The 17,296-nt window shown below is 36.1% G+C and overlaps 1 protein-coding gene across 2 annotated transcripts in view; it reads right to left on the reverse strand.

The window, feature by feature from the left end:
- Positions 1 to 17,296, reverse strand: part of lsp1a (lymphocyte specific protein 1 a) — a 40,909-nt gene that overhangs the window by 6,025 nt on the left and 17,588 nt on the right. Inside the window, exons 3-12 of one of the 2 annotated variants that reach the window (XM_067435739.1) lie at positions 14,275 to 14,647; positions 14,047 to 14,186; positions 12,439 to 12,697; positions 12,152 to 12,292; positions 6,741 to 6,784; positions 5,972 to 6,053; positions 5,066 to 5,206; positions 4,373 to 4,471; positions 1,935 to 2,027; positions 1,715 to 1,823 (exon numbers count right to left, since the gene is read on the reverse strand). In XM_067435739.1, coding sequence (XP_067291840.1) covers positions 1,715 to 1,823; positions 1,935 to 2,027; positions 4,373 to 4,471; positions 5,066 to 5,206; positions 5,972 to 6,053; positions 6,741 to 6,784; positions 12,152 to 12,292; positions 12,439 to 12,697; positions 14,047 to 14,186; positions 14,275 to 14,647 — 1,481 coding nt within the window. Of the gene's footprint in view, positions 1 to 1,714; positions 1,824 to 1,934; positions 2,028 to 4,372; positions 4,472 to 5,065; positions 5,207 to 5,971; positions 6,054 to 6,740; positions 6,785 to 12,151; positions 12,293 to 12,438; positions 12,701 to 14,046; positions 14,187 to 14,274; positions 14,648 to 17,296 lie in introns of both variants that reach the window. The other variant, XM_067435738.1, reaches the window with a different exon arrangement.

The following is a 17,296-nucleotide window of genomic DNA, read 5'->3' on the forward strand; positions in this document are numbered from 1 at the left end:
TTTCTCTTAGTAGCATGAAAATTATGTTATTTAAATTTTGATTATATAGAAAGCGATCAAAGAAACCTCCCTTTATAATCACTGGTCCTGTCAATCACACAACGCAAGTTTATCAGTGACTGATTTTAAAGGGAGTTTGGGCGCAAGACCAGAACTCAATAATGCTATCTACACTGCACAGTTAATCTATTATTTAAATCGTGTTTGCACTGTTGGTTATGATGAAATAATTTGTGAGAGTGCAGAAATCGAGTAATTACGAGATTACTGCTTTCATGCACTCAACAGACATGTCTGTCATCGGCTACAATGCTTGCTCATCACTGCAACCTTTCATGCCACAGGAGTAGATATGAATTTAATTAAGTGAATGAATTAACATTTTTCACAATCTCGACAGCTGTACAACCCCAATTTAAAAAAAAGTCAGGGAACAGAAAAACAGAATGCAGTGATTTGTAAATCTCATAAACCAATCTTATCAAAATAGAACATAGAAAACATATCAACTATTTAAATTTACCATTTTAAGACGTTTTTGTGTGTGTATTTTAATTGGCCGCAACAACAAAAAAAGCTGGGATGGGGGCAAAAAAGGCTGAAAAAGGCAAAAAAGAAAAGTAAGTGTTACCAAAAAGAAACAGCTGGGGGAACATTTTGCAACTATTAAGGTTAATTGGCAACAGGTCAGTAACATGATTGGGTATTAAAATAGTAAGGGTATATAAATAGTATAGTAAAAATAGACAGAACAGTAAAGATGGGCAGATGTTCACCAATCTGTGAAAAACTGCATCTACAAATTGGATTCAATTTCAGGTTTATGTTCCTCAATGTCAAATTGCAAAGACTCATCATCAAAAGATTTAGAGAATCTATAGGGAAATCTATGTGCTCAAGGGACAAGGGATGAAAACTGATATTGGAAGCCTGTGATCTTTAGGTGATCTTTAGGCACATCTGGAAAGGCAGCATCAATGCACAGGTTTTAGAGTGTATAATTCCATCCAGATGATGTCTTTTTTAGAGAAGTCCTTGCATATTTTAGCTAGATAATTCTAAACAACATACTGCATCTATTACAACAGCATGACTCAGACGTAGAAGAGTTCGGGTGCTGAACTGGAGACCTTTCATCAACTAAAAGAATTTTCATGAAACAAAAAATACGACAAAGAAGTACAGTTCTTAGTGGCAAGAATCCTTTATCAGACACGATTGGGACAACATTCTTCTCCCGAAACTCCAGCAACTGTCTCCCCAGTTCCCAGACAAGAGGGGATGCTACACAGTGGCAAACATGGCCCTCAAATGGCCATCAACTTTAAAATGACCTTATTTTTTTACCTTACAATTGTACATTTCCTCGGTTTAAACATTTGCTGTTTTCTATCTTCTATTGTAAACAAATTTGGGATTCTTGGAATATGCAAAGATGCTAACCAATCATAGAAGTAGGCATTTACATTGACGTCTCACAGCAGACACGCTCCTTCCAAAACAGCGTTCCAAAATTAGGGGGCTGAAGTCATGGTAGAAAAATTCCCTTTTATTTCTTAATTATGCCAATTATACTAACATTATAAGTGCACCTCAGGAAACAAAATAATAATAAATAAATAAAACATTACCCCACATGTTCTCACAAGGAGTAATTTTCAACAGAACAGTTTTGTGTGGGATTCATTATGTAAAATAGAAGACTGTGTCTCACTTGATCTTCCATTTGGGTAGACACTGGAATGATCACCTTTAGTGGAAATCTTGTCATATTTGCCATGGCCTGTCACAATAAACTTGTACCGTTTCCCCGAGGAGGAGCCCTAAAAATATAAAAGGAGAAATGTTGAGAGAGGGGCATTAAGCTAGTGACTCATTCTCAATCTATTTGTATGATTTAATTTATGAGTACAAGTTCTTGTCTTAATATTTACCTTTCCTCCCAGTCCTGACTTCTCTGCCGCAGAACCTTCTCCAATAATTTCCCACATATTCTTTTTCTGCAGAACATCTCCAGGTTTAACATCCTGTGAATGAATATTAGAAGAACAAAAAACATTGCTGAGAAATACTTTTTTCCTTTTAAGGGGTGATAAATTGAGAAATCAACTTTCCCTTGAGCTGTTAATATATAAAAGGTCATGATAATATAAGATTGTACTGTAAGTTTCAGAGCTGAAAACTTCCGTTTTAGTCAAAGAAAAGCTTTTATAGACACCCGGCCCAGAAAACGATAGTGAGCTTCATCCTTATATCATTGTGCAACGAAACACCGCCTCTACAGAACGTGTAATTCAGTAGCCCCGCCCACCAACTCATGGAGCTGATCGGCTTGCTAGTTAGCAGCAATAAACATGTGGAAGAAGATATTGTGGAAGCGCACAGTCGCTGCATGAGCTTCCTTCAGATCCTAATATTAGGAATGTGTGATTCTTCATTTATTTTTAATTCCAGTTCCAGCTCACGTGGGGAAGAATGTTTTTGTGTTCGCTTCATTTCACTGCTGAATCATTTCTAAATGAGTCTCAAGTGCTGGATTTGCAGACACGATGTTGTGCCTTCTATATTGGATCTGACAGGAATGGTGCAACAAACCTATGTGAGTAAAACATCTTTTCTAGACAGGTTATCTAAACTGCACGCCCGTCGACAGAAATTCTTTCTTGATCTTGGATTGTGTGTGTGTGTGTGTTCGGGCTTATATCGACCGATCGTGTGGGCCATCTAATAAAGAAATAATATTCCAATCAATCGAGGGTGGATGAGAAATATATCATTATGTTTGCTTGATAAAGACGTTTATGAACCCTGTGGTCGAGAGAATCTTTGCAGTTGCCGCTTTAATAATCTCTCTCTCATGTGAAATGTACTGACAGGGGATACACCTGATATTTAAGACGTTATCACTAAATGACTGACCAGATAACTGAGTTGAACTCAAGAATGTCTTGGTTACAACAGTAACGCTGGCTCTCTGAGAATTAGGGGATGCTACACAGTGGCCCTGTCCCAACTTTTTTGAGACATGTTATGGCCATCAAATTGAACATTTTTCCTTAAATGTGTACATTTCCTCAGTTTAAACATTTGGAATGTTTTCTGTGTTCTACTATGAATAAAATATGCTCTCTTTCGAGGGAACTCTTTGCTGCATTAGAATGTTGGCCCTGTCTCCACAAAATGTTGATGCTGTGAAAACAATAATACCCTCTGTGCCATACTGACAAATTCATGTCATAGTGTGAATCATGAGGACCACAGCCTGGGACATAAACACCTGAGACCCTGGTGTAGAGTCTAGATCCAGGCTGTAAAATCTTATTGATGTGTGCGGAGAGGCCCAGGCCACCACTTCATATGCTTGGAGAGAAACTCCTGACAGTAAAGCCTTAGATGCTCTACCTCAAACCGTAGAGATCCACAATACATTTGTTTGGTTATTTGGCAATCTCAAACAATGATTTTATTTTTATTAAGAGGTTTGCACAAGAGTTAACTGTGAACTGTGCAAACATTAAACTTAGCTGATATTTAAAGTCATGCATTGGTCTAGACTGGAAGTGTGCTGTTAGCTCTGCTAAACTATAGTTACTAAATATGTAAAAATTAAATAGAATTGTGTTCACAAAATAAAAACTAAACGAAATTTAACAAAACGAACTGAAATCTATAGCAATTTTGAGGGGTTGAAACTAATTTAAAAATAAAAAACTTAATTGAATAAGGCTAACTTTAATAATATTTTATGATATTTTGTGTCCTTTTAGAAACTGGAAATCTCACATCCCCATTTATCCAGCACAGGCTTCAGAATTACCCCTTTTGTGTTCCACAGAAGCAAGTAAATCAAACAGGTTTGGAACAACATAATGGTGAGTAAACGATTGTTGGGTGAACTATTTGTTTGACGTTACTTAAAGAACTTAAGAGAGACATTACATAACCTTAATAGCCAACCGCATCACTTGATTAATGATCGTGTAGCCTAATTATGTTTTTGTAAAGAAAGTAACAAGCAAGCAATGTTTTGTCTTAAAAAGCCCTGGGATTTGATAGAAACATGTTCATCTGGATATAATTATCTTAAGATTTTTTTTTTTTTTTTTTACCTTAACCATTTACATTATAAACCGCATATCCACATCACAGAATATTGCAGTTTATAGGACACGATGATTGTTGAACTGGATTTTGAGAAAATACAGGAAAATAAGTGACGTTGCAGTAGATCACCACAAGGGGGCACTATAGAAATGAATAATTTGTGGATTTTACTTTATTACAATTAGAATTTGTGTTACACCATAGGACACATAAATTTATCTCCCCGGTCCAGTGGTTAACATTTACCCGGGTTCATTAATAGACTCACAGATGGTGTGGAAGGGGACTGTCTGTTCCCGCCTTCTGGACTTCCTTTCACCCAATGGTTGATCAGGTTTGCTACTCCAACTTTAACAACATCTGTATCCTAAAAATATAAAAGCGTATATAAATGAGGACAGTTGCAAAATAGCATATATAGCTAAATGTAATTACAAATAAACTAAATGATTATTGTACATTGTAGTTTTTACATATGTTAGGGGTGTGGTGAAGCAGAATCCACAAAGTTACAATTTATTTGGCTAATGTTACCCAAGAATTCTTACACAACAGCTTCCCACTGATGGATATGTATGTGTTTCAGACTCTGGCAAACCTGAGTGTGTCTTTGAATATGTAAGTGTTAAAGAACAGATGTTTTTCCACACCACATGACTACATGACCTATCTCACGCTGCTTCAACACTGAACCGCCTCATGACCTCCATACTTGAAAATCTGATAGTAATAATAGAAGTGCCCTGACGTCATTGTTTTCCCTCATAAAATTTAGAGGTGTGATATTAAATTGCTGATTTCTTATTAGTTTGACTTTCTTTATTTTCTTCACAACGGCCTACTAATACGACCATACAGATTTAAAATGTTAGAGTTGTACGGAACACTTTTATGATTTTATCATGCTTGCATCTTTTTCTTTTTTTGGTGCGAGTCAATACATGACCGTCTGATTTCTGACCTTTGTGGGTGTTCCTTTAAGGCTGGTTTGACTCCAGGCCTCTCCTGCTTCAAAAAGATTTTTTTTGGAGGCCACCGGAGCAGAGACACATGGCATATCCACTGCTGCTGGCTTAGTCAGCTTTGCTTCTTTAGAGGAGGTCTGAAACACATTAAGACAGTCAGACTTAGTGAGTCAAGAGTGATAAATTGTTTCTAAGGAAATATTGCAAATCAATAGCCTCTCAGGAGGCAGAGATTGCATTTATTTAATCTAAATATAAACCATCTGATCCTTTAGTTTAAATGCTGCCAGAGACAGGCCTGCATTTTTACTAAGAGACTGTTCTTAAAGTAGTTCACTTTAAAATAAAAATTATTCAATGATTTACTCACTCTCAAGCCATCCTAGGTGTATATGACTTTCTTCTTTCTGATAAACACAATCATAGTTAGATTTAATAATATCCTGACACCTTCAAATTTATAATGGCAGTAACAGGGTCCATTGAGTTTGAAAAAAAAAAAAAATCCATAATAAACGAAATCCAAACATCTACAGGAGGCTAATAAAGGCCGAATTAAGCGAATTAATGGGGTTTTGTACGAAAAATATCCATATTTAAAACTTTATAAAGTAAAATATATAGCTTCCGCCATAGCGGAACGGCCATTTAAAATGCTTGGAAGCGTCAGGATATTTATTAATATAACTCTAAATGTGTTCATCAGAAAGAAGAATGTAACATACAATTACTCGCTTGAAGGTGAGTAAATCTTAGGGTAATTTCATTTTAAAGTGAACTATTCCTTTAAACCAGAAATTAGATACTAAAACAAGAAGTTACTGTGCACACTTTGACTAGAAACTAATATGTATCCAACTAAAACATGAAAGCATAACATAAGATGAGACCGTAAATTTAACCTCGATTGCTTGTGTGTATTGTTCAAGTTTGTCATCAATCTTGGGCAGGAGTACGGGTCTCTGGATCTTCTTGAAACTGTTACTGTTTTCAAAAAAACAAAAACAAGATTGGTGCATATAAACCGATGTTATTGTTAGCTAATATATATATATATATATATATATATATATATATATATATATATATATATATATATATATATATATATATATATATATATTTAATGGTATAAAAATAGAAAAGAAATATATAGAAATTTAAAAAAAATACGAAAAATTTACAAATGCACTTTACAAAGTATATAAATAATACTAAAATAACACTGAAATGCAAAATGCAGAACAACATAATCATTCTTATATAATGATAATTACTTTTTTACATTTTAAAGCAACAATACTGCAACAAAAAAGGCACAATTTTTTTTAATTACATAGTGTCCTGAACATTTTTTGTGTATATGGTGATAAGTCTTCCAATCCATCACAATATCTTACTAAACATCAGGAAAAGCATACCGTCCACATCTGGTTAAAGTTAACCGACCCATAAATCATTGATGACAAAGGCAATGGACTAACAAAGTATTATAGTGACCCACGCCACCTATGTCAATATTTACTTTTAGACAACAGCCATTTTGCCAACATACTTGTAAGTTTTTGTCAAGAATCTGCCATTTATAGCAGTCACTGAGGCCAAGAATTGCAAAAACTGTACATTGCCCACATGCTCTTAGTACATTTTTATGTTGTTGAATTAACTCACCTCTTCTTTAAAGATCGATTCAGTGATTCTGTTCTCTCTGTGATCTGGAATTTAAAAAGATCAATATTTTAAGTTGCAAGCAGATTTGGGGAAAGGAGTTCAGCAGTGTTTGTGCAACAAGGGAATTGTATTGTTCCCGGTGCAAGAATTCATAGAGGCAGCCCTTAGACATTTTTATTTTATTAAGTATACTTAGGTACAATTATATTTTTAAGTATACTTTATGTAGTAAGCATGCTAAATATCAAGTATTTATAAGTGAACTGTTTCAGTACTACTTGGAACTAAATTGACCCAATTACATTTAAGTGTAATAGTTGTAAATATTGAGTACAGAACTAGTTAACATGTTTTTCATTTGTACTGCATCTGTACAACAATGACCTTATAGGCAACATTTAAACAAAAAGCTGAGAAAATAAATTGTTTTGTCAAAGATTGGATTCAGACCCATAATCAAAACAGCCCTAAAGCTTCACAGGGTCGACATTTCATTAGGTAACTTTAGTCTAGTTTTGATTTACATACTGTTTAATGTTTAATGATCACGTTATTTTACATTTGTGTAAGCAATCTTATATAACTTGTTACTGTTTCTTCACCTGTGTTTTGATCTGGAGATTATGAACTATTTCAGAAGAGGTGTAATACCACCCTCTATCGTATAACTGAAAACATAGATAGCCATAAAATCCAGTCAAAGAGTAATGTACATGTTAAGTAAATTACCATGTACACTACCAGTGGAAAACAGACCGATTTTTACATTTTTGTTGCAGATGTGGTCACATTTGATCATGTTTTGCTTCAACGAAGAACATCATGCAGGTTTTGAAGAAGAAGTTTTCATTTTTGTGTGAACTAAAAACTTTAACTTACTCTAAATAATTATATCCAGATCATTTAGAGGGTTTTACAAACTCGTGTGGGGTCAAAATGTTGTTTTAATGTCAATTTATTGGCTGTGGTAGAATGAAGAATGAGGCCAAACTAATGAGTGCAGGTGTAAATATGAATTCCTTGAGGATTGTAGTAATGTTTCGTTCCAGTCATTTCTCACTTCCTCAGACTACCATGCAGTGTACATGTTAACAGACTCCTGGATGAAGCCCACAAAAGGATCCCTTGTGTTGCTGTTGAACTTGCTGGTTTTTTAACCTATGCTCACTGAGAATGTACTTTCAACTGTCACTCACTACTTAGACAAGAACTGGAAATCTCTAGGTCCCCAAAACACAGACTTCCAAATAGTTATATCATTTATTTCAGATAGCCTCACTCCTATGACACATTACACATAACAGAGGGTCTCTTCCTAAATACATTTGGCATTTCACTTAGCATGTAAGTGAATACCCAACAAGATAATTTGACAAATTTTATGAGAAATTATTAAGGCTGATGACTTTACACTACCAGTCAAAAGTTTAGAATAATTTAGATTTTTTTTTCAGTGCTTTTGAAATAAGTATCTTATGTTCTCCAAGGCTGTATTTATTTGATACTGTATTTTATTTGATACTGTATTTATTTGAAGACAGTAATATTGATTATAATTTATTTTAAAATAACTGTTTGAATATATTTTAAAATGTAGTTTATTTGTGTTATGTCTTCAGTGACACAATCCTTCAAAAATCATTTTAATATATGGATTTGGTGCTACTTTGATCAGCAGTGTACACAGTTAAAATTTGTTTTCCTAATATACTGTGGTATTAAGGCATTAATATTTATCACAGTTTATTAAACATCTTGGATAGATAGAATACTATATCACACCAGTGTATAAAAAAATAATGAATAGGAATTGATAACATAAACACTTAACCTTATACTAGTACTATAAACTTAATAGCAGGGACTATGGCATTTTTGGCAGCCTTTGAAATGCTGTAATGCACTCTTGAACCCCTGAGAGATATTGTGCAATTCAAGAAACGCCTTCCGTTGTTTGTGAGATTAGGATGTGTAAATCTGCTTTGTGCTCAAGAACTTCCCAGAAAGGTTCAAAATGTTCAGATATGGTAATTTAAATGAGTGATGAATTGAGAAATCACCTTTCCCTTGAGCGTTAATAATGATATAAGAATATCCTGAAGTTTCACAGCTGAAAACGTCCTTGTTAGTCAAAGAAAAGCTTGACACCAGGCCCAGCAAACGCTCAATCTCAGATTTTGCCAACCCATGAAGTTAGCATGTGGGGAAACACTGCTTCAACATAAGATGAACAACGCCTGCTTCTGTGACCCCGCCCATCCACTCGTAGAGCTAAATGTATTGTGCTACCGAGCAAAAAACATCCAGAAGAAAGCACAGTATTTTTTTATACGTGATAGTATTGCATTGTTACAGATCGTTTCACTGATTATGTTGTGAAAGTTGTGAACATGCTGATTTGTCTACAGTGAAGTTTTGCTGATGCACGTGCGCGTGTGTGTGTTTATGTGAGAGTGATGCGCGGTTTGCAGATATATTCACCGATCAGGCGGGCCAAGTAATAAAAAAATTACATTGATACTAATTCCGGGTGGATGAGAGATAAATCATTGTGTTTGTTAGATAAAGACGTTTACGAGCCCTGTGAGAGAATCCCTGTTGCTGCTTTCAAATCAATCCCTCCCTCATGCGAGCTGAACTGAAAAGGGGACCAGAAGCTCATTATTATGCAAAACTGTTATCCAGTCCTAGCCGTGGGTGTTTACTTCCAAGTCTTCAGTGCAGCACGCCCATAACCGAGTGTTCAGGAGAAAGCCTCAAAACCAGTGTAGAAAATAGCCTATTACTTATTCATTATGATGTTTTTAGTTATTTAAAAACCAAACAAATGTAATAAGTTGACCTCAGACAACAGTATAAAATAATAACAAAAGCCAGTTCATGACCGCACTGAAAGACGGCAACGGTCACTTTGTCAGATATTATCTGATCAGTGTATTTCCCTTTCAGAATCTGTTGGCGTCTGCCAGAGCTTGTTTTCTCTGATTGAACATGCTAAATTAGAATTAGAATGTTTGAGAAGTTTCGTGCTGTTCTGACGCCATTGGTCTGCGTCTGTCTGTGTAGTGTGAATTGGCCTTAAGTCTTAAGATCTAATGGGAAGATGACTCATAAGGCTATATTACGTTTTCCATTGCTCGCGGGGCCAGGTTTTGTGCTTCTCACACAATGTTCTGCATCTTTTTGGGTACTCTTTGGATACCAGTGGATAAAAGCCAGCCTAGCTATAAATTCCAGCTTTGCTATAGGTTCATGACCTAGAGTTTGTGTTGGAATGTGCCACTAAGTGTCTGAGTAATCTTAAATCTATTTCTGTTGGTAAGATTTGACTAGAGCGCCTCTAGACATTAAATAGTTTGCAGAACTCTTGCCTGTGCAACCTCACCACCATAATGCTGGGTAGTTGCCAGGGTGTTGCTATGCAGTTTATAATATGTTTTGGTTGGTTGCTTGGTTGTTGTCCATGCCACAAGTGTCTATGATACTCTGGTCTCAAGTTAGGGTTAGAAGTCTGTTTGTTGTACAAGAACCCCCTGGTTATGAAATCTACCATTTTGCTGATTCCATTTTAGTCCACCTTCTGGATGTATAATGTTATTTTTATCTAGTATAGTTCATTAATGAATATGCAAATGCTCAATCACAAAATTTCATCTAGAATTTATGATGGGGCCTCTGAACATGTCCTTCCATTTATTGATGAAATTCAACTCATCAGTTGTGTCCTAACTGATAAATGGTGAAACATCTTCAAGAAATGGAAATATGTGTCAGAATCAATTTTACATGACAAAAAGTCCCATAAGTGCATATGTAAAAACACAGCTGTTTTATAATTTAAGCTGTAAAGCAAATGCAGCAAAGAAACAAATAAAACCCTTCAAACCTTTTTGTAGTTCATTCAAAGAAACAAAAACGTTAAAAAGAAATTGGCCTAAAAATGAACTGAACCAATTTAAAGGAATATTCCAAGTTTAGTAATGAGTAACTAATGACATATTGTCAGTTACCAAATACATTTGTATTAGTTTTTATTAGTTGGATTTTACAAAGTGCAGTAGGCCTAATATTTGCTGTGATATACTTTAAAACGTGTTCATTTGTTTTGAACCTGGAATATTCCTGTAATTCTTATCTAGAGACGAACAAATGAATAGGCATGCATGTGCTCTTATAATATGCACTGCAAACATGTGGGTATGATCACAGCACAGCAAGCACAAGCAACTTACAAAATAAAATGGGGATTTTTTTCTGAAAAAAAAGAACAGGATTATTTATCATAATGTTCAATGTCTGAGTAAGGCTTTTTTATTGTGGTTGCAAAAACATTTCTAGATTGATAAGGCTATGCATGTACACCGTACAAATAAAGTTATGTACACCGTAACACGTACAAATAAAGGTTTTGAAAGGTTACAACAGAGAGTGTTTTTTATTGCAACACAATATAATAATAATTATTATTATTTTAAACAAAGATTCGTAACCCTGGCCAAATGGTTTTCTCATGGATCCATAAATGACAATACATAAGTTTTATTTTTAAGTGTGTAGCTATGGAATTATAATTTTCTACTTGGTGCCTTGGAGTATATACCATAAAACTGCATATAAGCAAATATGGTTCTCATTCAGTTCCATGGCATTACCAGCTGACATCATTGCTATACCACAGTACTACCATAGTATGTCTTTATTTTGTATAAGGAAAGATTAAAGGTATGGTTTACCTTAAAAAAAATATATATATACATATATATATATATATATATATATATATATATATATATATATATATATATATATATATATATATATATATATATGTGTGTGTGTGTGTGTGTGTGTTCATTTACTCACCCTCAGGCCGTCCAACATGTAGGTGACTTTTTTTTTTTCCAGTTAAACAGATTTTTAGACAAAACTGGTCCTTGCTGATTCGTATAATGCAAGTCAATGGCTACCGTCACTTTAAGAGTTAAAAAAAATATTAAAGGAAAAACAAATTAATACATATATTTAGGCTTTATGAAGCGGAACGATTGATATGTTCAAGAAACTCAACATTATTTTCTTTAATCCAAAGCCTTAGCAAATGTTTGCTTACAACAGAGAGGGAAGACGTGTGTGTTTCTTGCACAGATTGATTGTTTTGCTTCATAAGACCTCAATGAATTGGCAGGAGCCATGAGTATTCATTTCTTTGCCCTTAATATGTTTGTTTTTTTGACTCTCGACTTGCATTAAACCTATCACCAAGGACCACAGTTTCAGCTAAAAATCTTTTGAAGAAAAAGACATCTACAGTACAACTTGGATGGACTGAGGGTGAGTAAATTAACAGGGAATTGTCATTTTTGGGGGCGAACTATCCCTTTAAGAATGTTTATAAAGAGATGTACAGTTACCTTAAAAGTTGGACTGATGGGGTTTAGAGGGTTAAACGGGTCATCACCATCTGTGGAAGTGATGCTGATATTCTTCATTCTCTTCTCTGCCGCTTCAATCCTCCTCCTCTCAATGTCCTCCTTCATCTGTCTCTTGTCTTCCTGTAGTTATTAATACAAAATGAAATTGAACCTTTAAATAGTACTGCTAGAAGAAACCTGGACGGCTTAACGTTGCCCACAAAAGCGTTTTAAAAACATACATTTGTTGTGGGCTAGTATTTGTGTTTTTAAATCAGCTCAGCTACCTCTTTTTTGGCTATTTTCTGCTGTTCCTCTTCCTCTCTCCTCCGCTCCTCCTCTTCACGAGCTTTGCGCCGTTCCTCTCTCTTCTTTTTCAGTTCCTCTAGCTCCAGCTCAGCCTCTGCCTGACGCTGCCGTAGGTGCTCCATTTCCTGGCTCTCCTTTTCCTGGTGGCTACGTCTAATCTTCTCGAGCTTCAGCTCTGTCTCCAGACCGGCATGCATGTGTTTCTTAGTTTCAAAGGCCTGATCTACATCTACAGTCCTGCTGGAGAAGAGTGGAGAACAGGAAAAAACGGGGTTAATATGGGGTTAGTCTCAAGGTGGCATATCAGTCATTTCTGTGAAACATTAGGTCCTTACTTTAGACAGGCAGACATTCTGATTATGTCATACTCTGATTAAGTCTGATTAAGTCATACATTTTTGCAATTTTTTGTTTGTTCACAGAGATTATTATATTTCCATACATTCAGCTATATCTCAGATAACCTTAAACAGTATAGAGTAAACTGTGGTTGGTCATTTTACGTGTCTCTTTCTGTCAAGGTGGGTAGTTCTTGGCCAGAATAAGCAGTTGAATGGGTTAGACCTTACGGTGTTAGTTAAAGGTCTGTCTATACAAGAGTATATACTAACCAATTCCCTTAAAAGCCCTTTTAGAAACTTCTTGGCAAGACTTTTTGGCAGCTACAATATTAGGTCACGTCTGTAACACATATGACATACGCCTCTAAATTTAACAGGACCTAATTCTGCATTTATTTCACCCCTAAAGTCAATTAATCATTTTTGTCAAAGTTTATTTTAAACAGTTAGTATTTATCAAATACAGTAACTTTTTATCAAAAACATAATGACTATCATCAGAAACAATACATCATTTTCCTTTTTGTTGACTCTTACAGTTAAACAGGCTGTATTTTTTAAATGTTTTTTTTTTTTTTTTACAAAGGTTTTTACAGGCTTTATTTTTTTGTTGGCAAAACTTGTTCTTTTTTTTCTATTACTGTGATTAAGAGATTACGACTGGTAAAAAGCATTGATATCTCAAACTCGAAATTACAACTTGTAAACTGGGAATTTTGTAAGCACTCCAACTTGTACCACCTGACCGCTACAGAATCATATTGCTGTTGATAGTGTTGCCATAGAAACCCATACTTCCGAGGATGTGAAGAGCTCTGAACAGAACGTCATGGGTTGGTAATTTTGGTAATTACGACATGCTGTGAATGCTGCATAAAACCTACAGGTAGGAAAGTGTGGTTGCACTTTATTTTACAGTGTGTGCACTTACATATACTTACCTAAGAAAGTCCTGGGTAACATGAAGTAAACACATGGGTTACGGTTAGGGTTAAGGGGTAGAGTCAGGGTTAGTACCTACTTATTACTCAGTTATTGTAATTTCTATAAGTACATGCTATGTACTTGGAGTGAAGTGAAGTGAAGTGAAGTGAAGTGAAGTGAAGTGAAGTGAAGTGAAGTGGCACACAATAGTGAACACACACACACGCACACCCAGGGCAGTGGGGAGCCATATTACTGCGGGCCCCGGGCCGTAACAGGACTGTAAAATAAAGTGCTACCGAAAGTGCAGAATCAAGTTACCTAGGTGATCTTTTGGTTTTGGCAAGATGTGATGTCATTTCCTCTGTAGCTGGCTCTCCATTGCCATTAGGCAGTCTGTCTTGCTGTAGGAAGACTTTAGACGTGTATGACACCTTCACCTCCTTCCTCTCCTCTTTTATCTGTGAGCGATGGTTATCATTTAGACATAGCAACATGCATGGTAAGATGTACTTTACTTCTATAATATCATAACCATTCTCCTGGCACCTTGTTCTCCATTGGTGGCTTTATTTCCTGTTGTCTGTTGCTGTCTGTCGTGTCATTGTGCCATTCCTCTGGTCTTTGACTGCTCACCCTTTCACTGATCTCGGTTCGTCTCTCGGTGCTCCTTCTCTGTGGTCTTTTCTCCTCTTCCTCCCTGTCCTGAATTTGCTGATACTGTATGGAGGTGGTGACGCTGGTTTTCTCTCTTTGTCTAGATCTTGCATTCACATTTTTCTCCTCCTCTTGCAACTCTACTCCAGTGCCGTTCTCTTCCATTTTGAGCCGCATTCTCTGTTCCAGCTTCTGGGTCCAATCGCTAAAACCTTCATCCTCATCCATAGTAATAGGACTGCTGGGTTTGAGATCACTTTCATAGCTGAAAAACAGCAAAACACATCTATAAGTATGGGACTCTGGACCACAAAACCAGTCATAAGGCAAAACTATTTTTAATTGAGATCTGAAATCTGAATAAATAGTTTTCCATTGATTTATGTTTTTCTTTAGGATAATATGTGGCCGAGATACAACTATTTGAAAATTTGGAGTCTAGGGGTGCCAAAAAATCTAAATATTGAGAAAATTGCCTTTAAAGTTGTTAAAATAAAGTCCTTAGCAAGCAATTCTTATTACTAATACTAAAAAAAATTATATACTAATGATTTTTGAGGGGGAAAAAATGGATTGGGTGATATGAAACAATCAAGCTTCCTCCGAAATTGAATACTTTTCTTCTATATGTGAAAAACAGTACTCCAACAGAGTTGCATGTCCGAATCAACAGTAGGCGAAGCATACCCGGATGACCTACTACTTCCGGCAAGATTCTGAAGTGTGCATACGATTTACACTTTACTATCCCATGAGACCACAGGGGAGGATTTATGAACGGAGGTGAAGGGACGCAACTGGCGCTGTCAGTTATACATGTTGAATATAGTACATCCGGATTACATTCATAATTTTTAGTAGTCGCAAAGTTAATTCAAATTCAAATGTAGTACCTACTCAAATGGTATGCGATTTCGAACGCAGCTTCAGTGTTCTGAGACGCACACCTATGACTGCACATGCACATTGGCTGGTTTAGCCTGAAGATATGATTTTAACGCTATTTGAGCATAAGAAACTAGATTTATGACACAGTTGTTGTCAGATTTAATTAGTTATTCCAAATATGACATTGTAAGCTTGGTGACCAGCTTTGAAGAATTTGATATTTTCCCATTCTAAGAGATAAGAGCTGCTCTTGCATGACAGAAATAGCTGCCCAAGAGGCGTTTCAAATATAGTGCTGAGTGAACTGACTTGCCTTAAAGGGAAGGTGTCACAGAGAATTCTGAGAATGTCAATTTATGTTTTTTTCATGTGTTATTGTTCCCTTTCTAAATAAAATGTACAGTATTTTACTGTAAAAAGTTTGATGACAAACCTTGATGTTAGAAAGCTAGATAAGTTAGAAAAGCATGAAAATTGTTTTCAAAGTAGTCAATAACATGTTATTAACATGCTCTTGCACATTGCTAGAATGTTTTACCATGTTGCAGGCACGTTTGTAGCATGATTAGCACATTGCTGGTGTGACCGGTCCTACTCCACCCTGGGATTCGAACCTAGTTGGATTAAAATAACTCTGGTGTGATTGCTCTGTTAGTTAAGAAGTGTGAACGCTGCCATCCGAACCCTGCTGTGTACAAAACGAGCGGACCAAGACCCTCCTTTCCATGGGGTCTCAGTCCTCTTCCAAACAAACTGGTGTGGTTCGATTGAAACAAATACAACACTGGCCAAAGACAACTCTAAAATAACCAAAAACAGGGAAGAATGGTGAAGCATAACTGTTTTTTCTTGTCATAGGAACTTCATTGCCCATTACAGTTCAGTATTCAATTTACAAAATGGGTAAATTATACTTGATCTTGCTTTCACAAACCTGGCCTTTTCTTTAAAGGGGTTCCTTGTTCATTTCTAGGCTTGGTTGTGTTTATGGGGTGCAATATAACATGTCTTAATACTTCTTCTTTTTTTCTTCTTTTTATTACAGTGTATTTTTCATATATTTTACCTTTATTCCTGCTTCTATGAAGCCCATCCCTCCGAAAAACGCAATGGGGTTAGATGGCCAAATGTAGTTTGATGGGGTTTTTTTTGGCTGAAGTGTCAAGCACAGGTTGCCAGAAACGCCACGGCCCTTACCATTACGGGCAGAAGTCACATCTGCGGCGACTAGCAAGGATTTATGATGTCCCCAACCTGGGAAGAAGCTTGTTGTAGTCCAAACCGGCCATTTTTGTAGGCAATAAACTGCCATAACTTTAAAAGACAATATCTCCATTTGCATTGAACTTTCAGCGCTGTAACTTTGCAGATACTGTTTATCCTCAAGCAGCAACATTACACACTAACTAAAGTTAAAAAGTGACATCGCATGCAACCACCCTTTAAGATGATTTAGACTCCATTACTTTGTGGTGAGACTGGAACTTTTTACTGAAACGAGAGGCAGACCTATATAATCACATTCATAGGGAATCTGGGCAAGTTAACAGTCAGGCAGGCATGAACGGCTTCAGTCAGTGAAAGCAACGCTTGAGCCCCCACACCTGTGATGGTGTTACTTTGATGAAAGAAACTATGCGCTGAAGTCACTGTGCCAGCCTATTAACACGAGAGGCCGACTTCAAACACGCTCCTCAGAAAACAGATGTTTGAGGTGCGTGTGAGGATCTGACAGGTGGTTGTTTGTTGTTGTTTTCTTTCAGTTGACAAGGGCAACCAGAGGATTTTGATGAAATGCATTAATGTTGTAGTGTATTGCGAACTGTTTCACATAGTTTTGGGGAAAAAAATAGGCAGTAAGCCATATACTATAGTGTAGATGAAATACAAAAATGCATTCCATGTTGGATTATGGATTACTTGTACACTGTTAGAAAATGGGGAAAACCGTTAGTGGGGTTCTATATAGAATTCTAGGGTTCTTGATTCCTAAGAAGACTTTATACCAAACAGGTTCTATATAAGG

The sequence above is a fragment of the Pseudorasbora parva genome, chromosome 25, assembly GCF_024679245.1.
Source record: "Pseudorasbora parva isolate DD20220531a chromosome 25, ASM2467924v1, whole genome shotgun sequence".
NCBI lineage: Eukaryota > Metazoa > Chordata > Actinopteri > Cypriniformes > Gobionidae > Pseudorasbora > Pseudorasbora parva.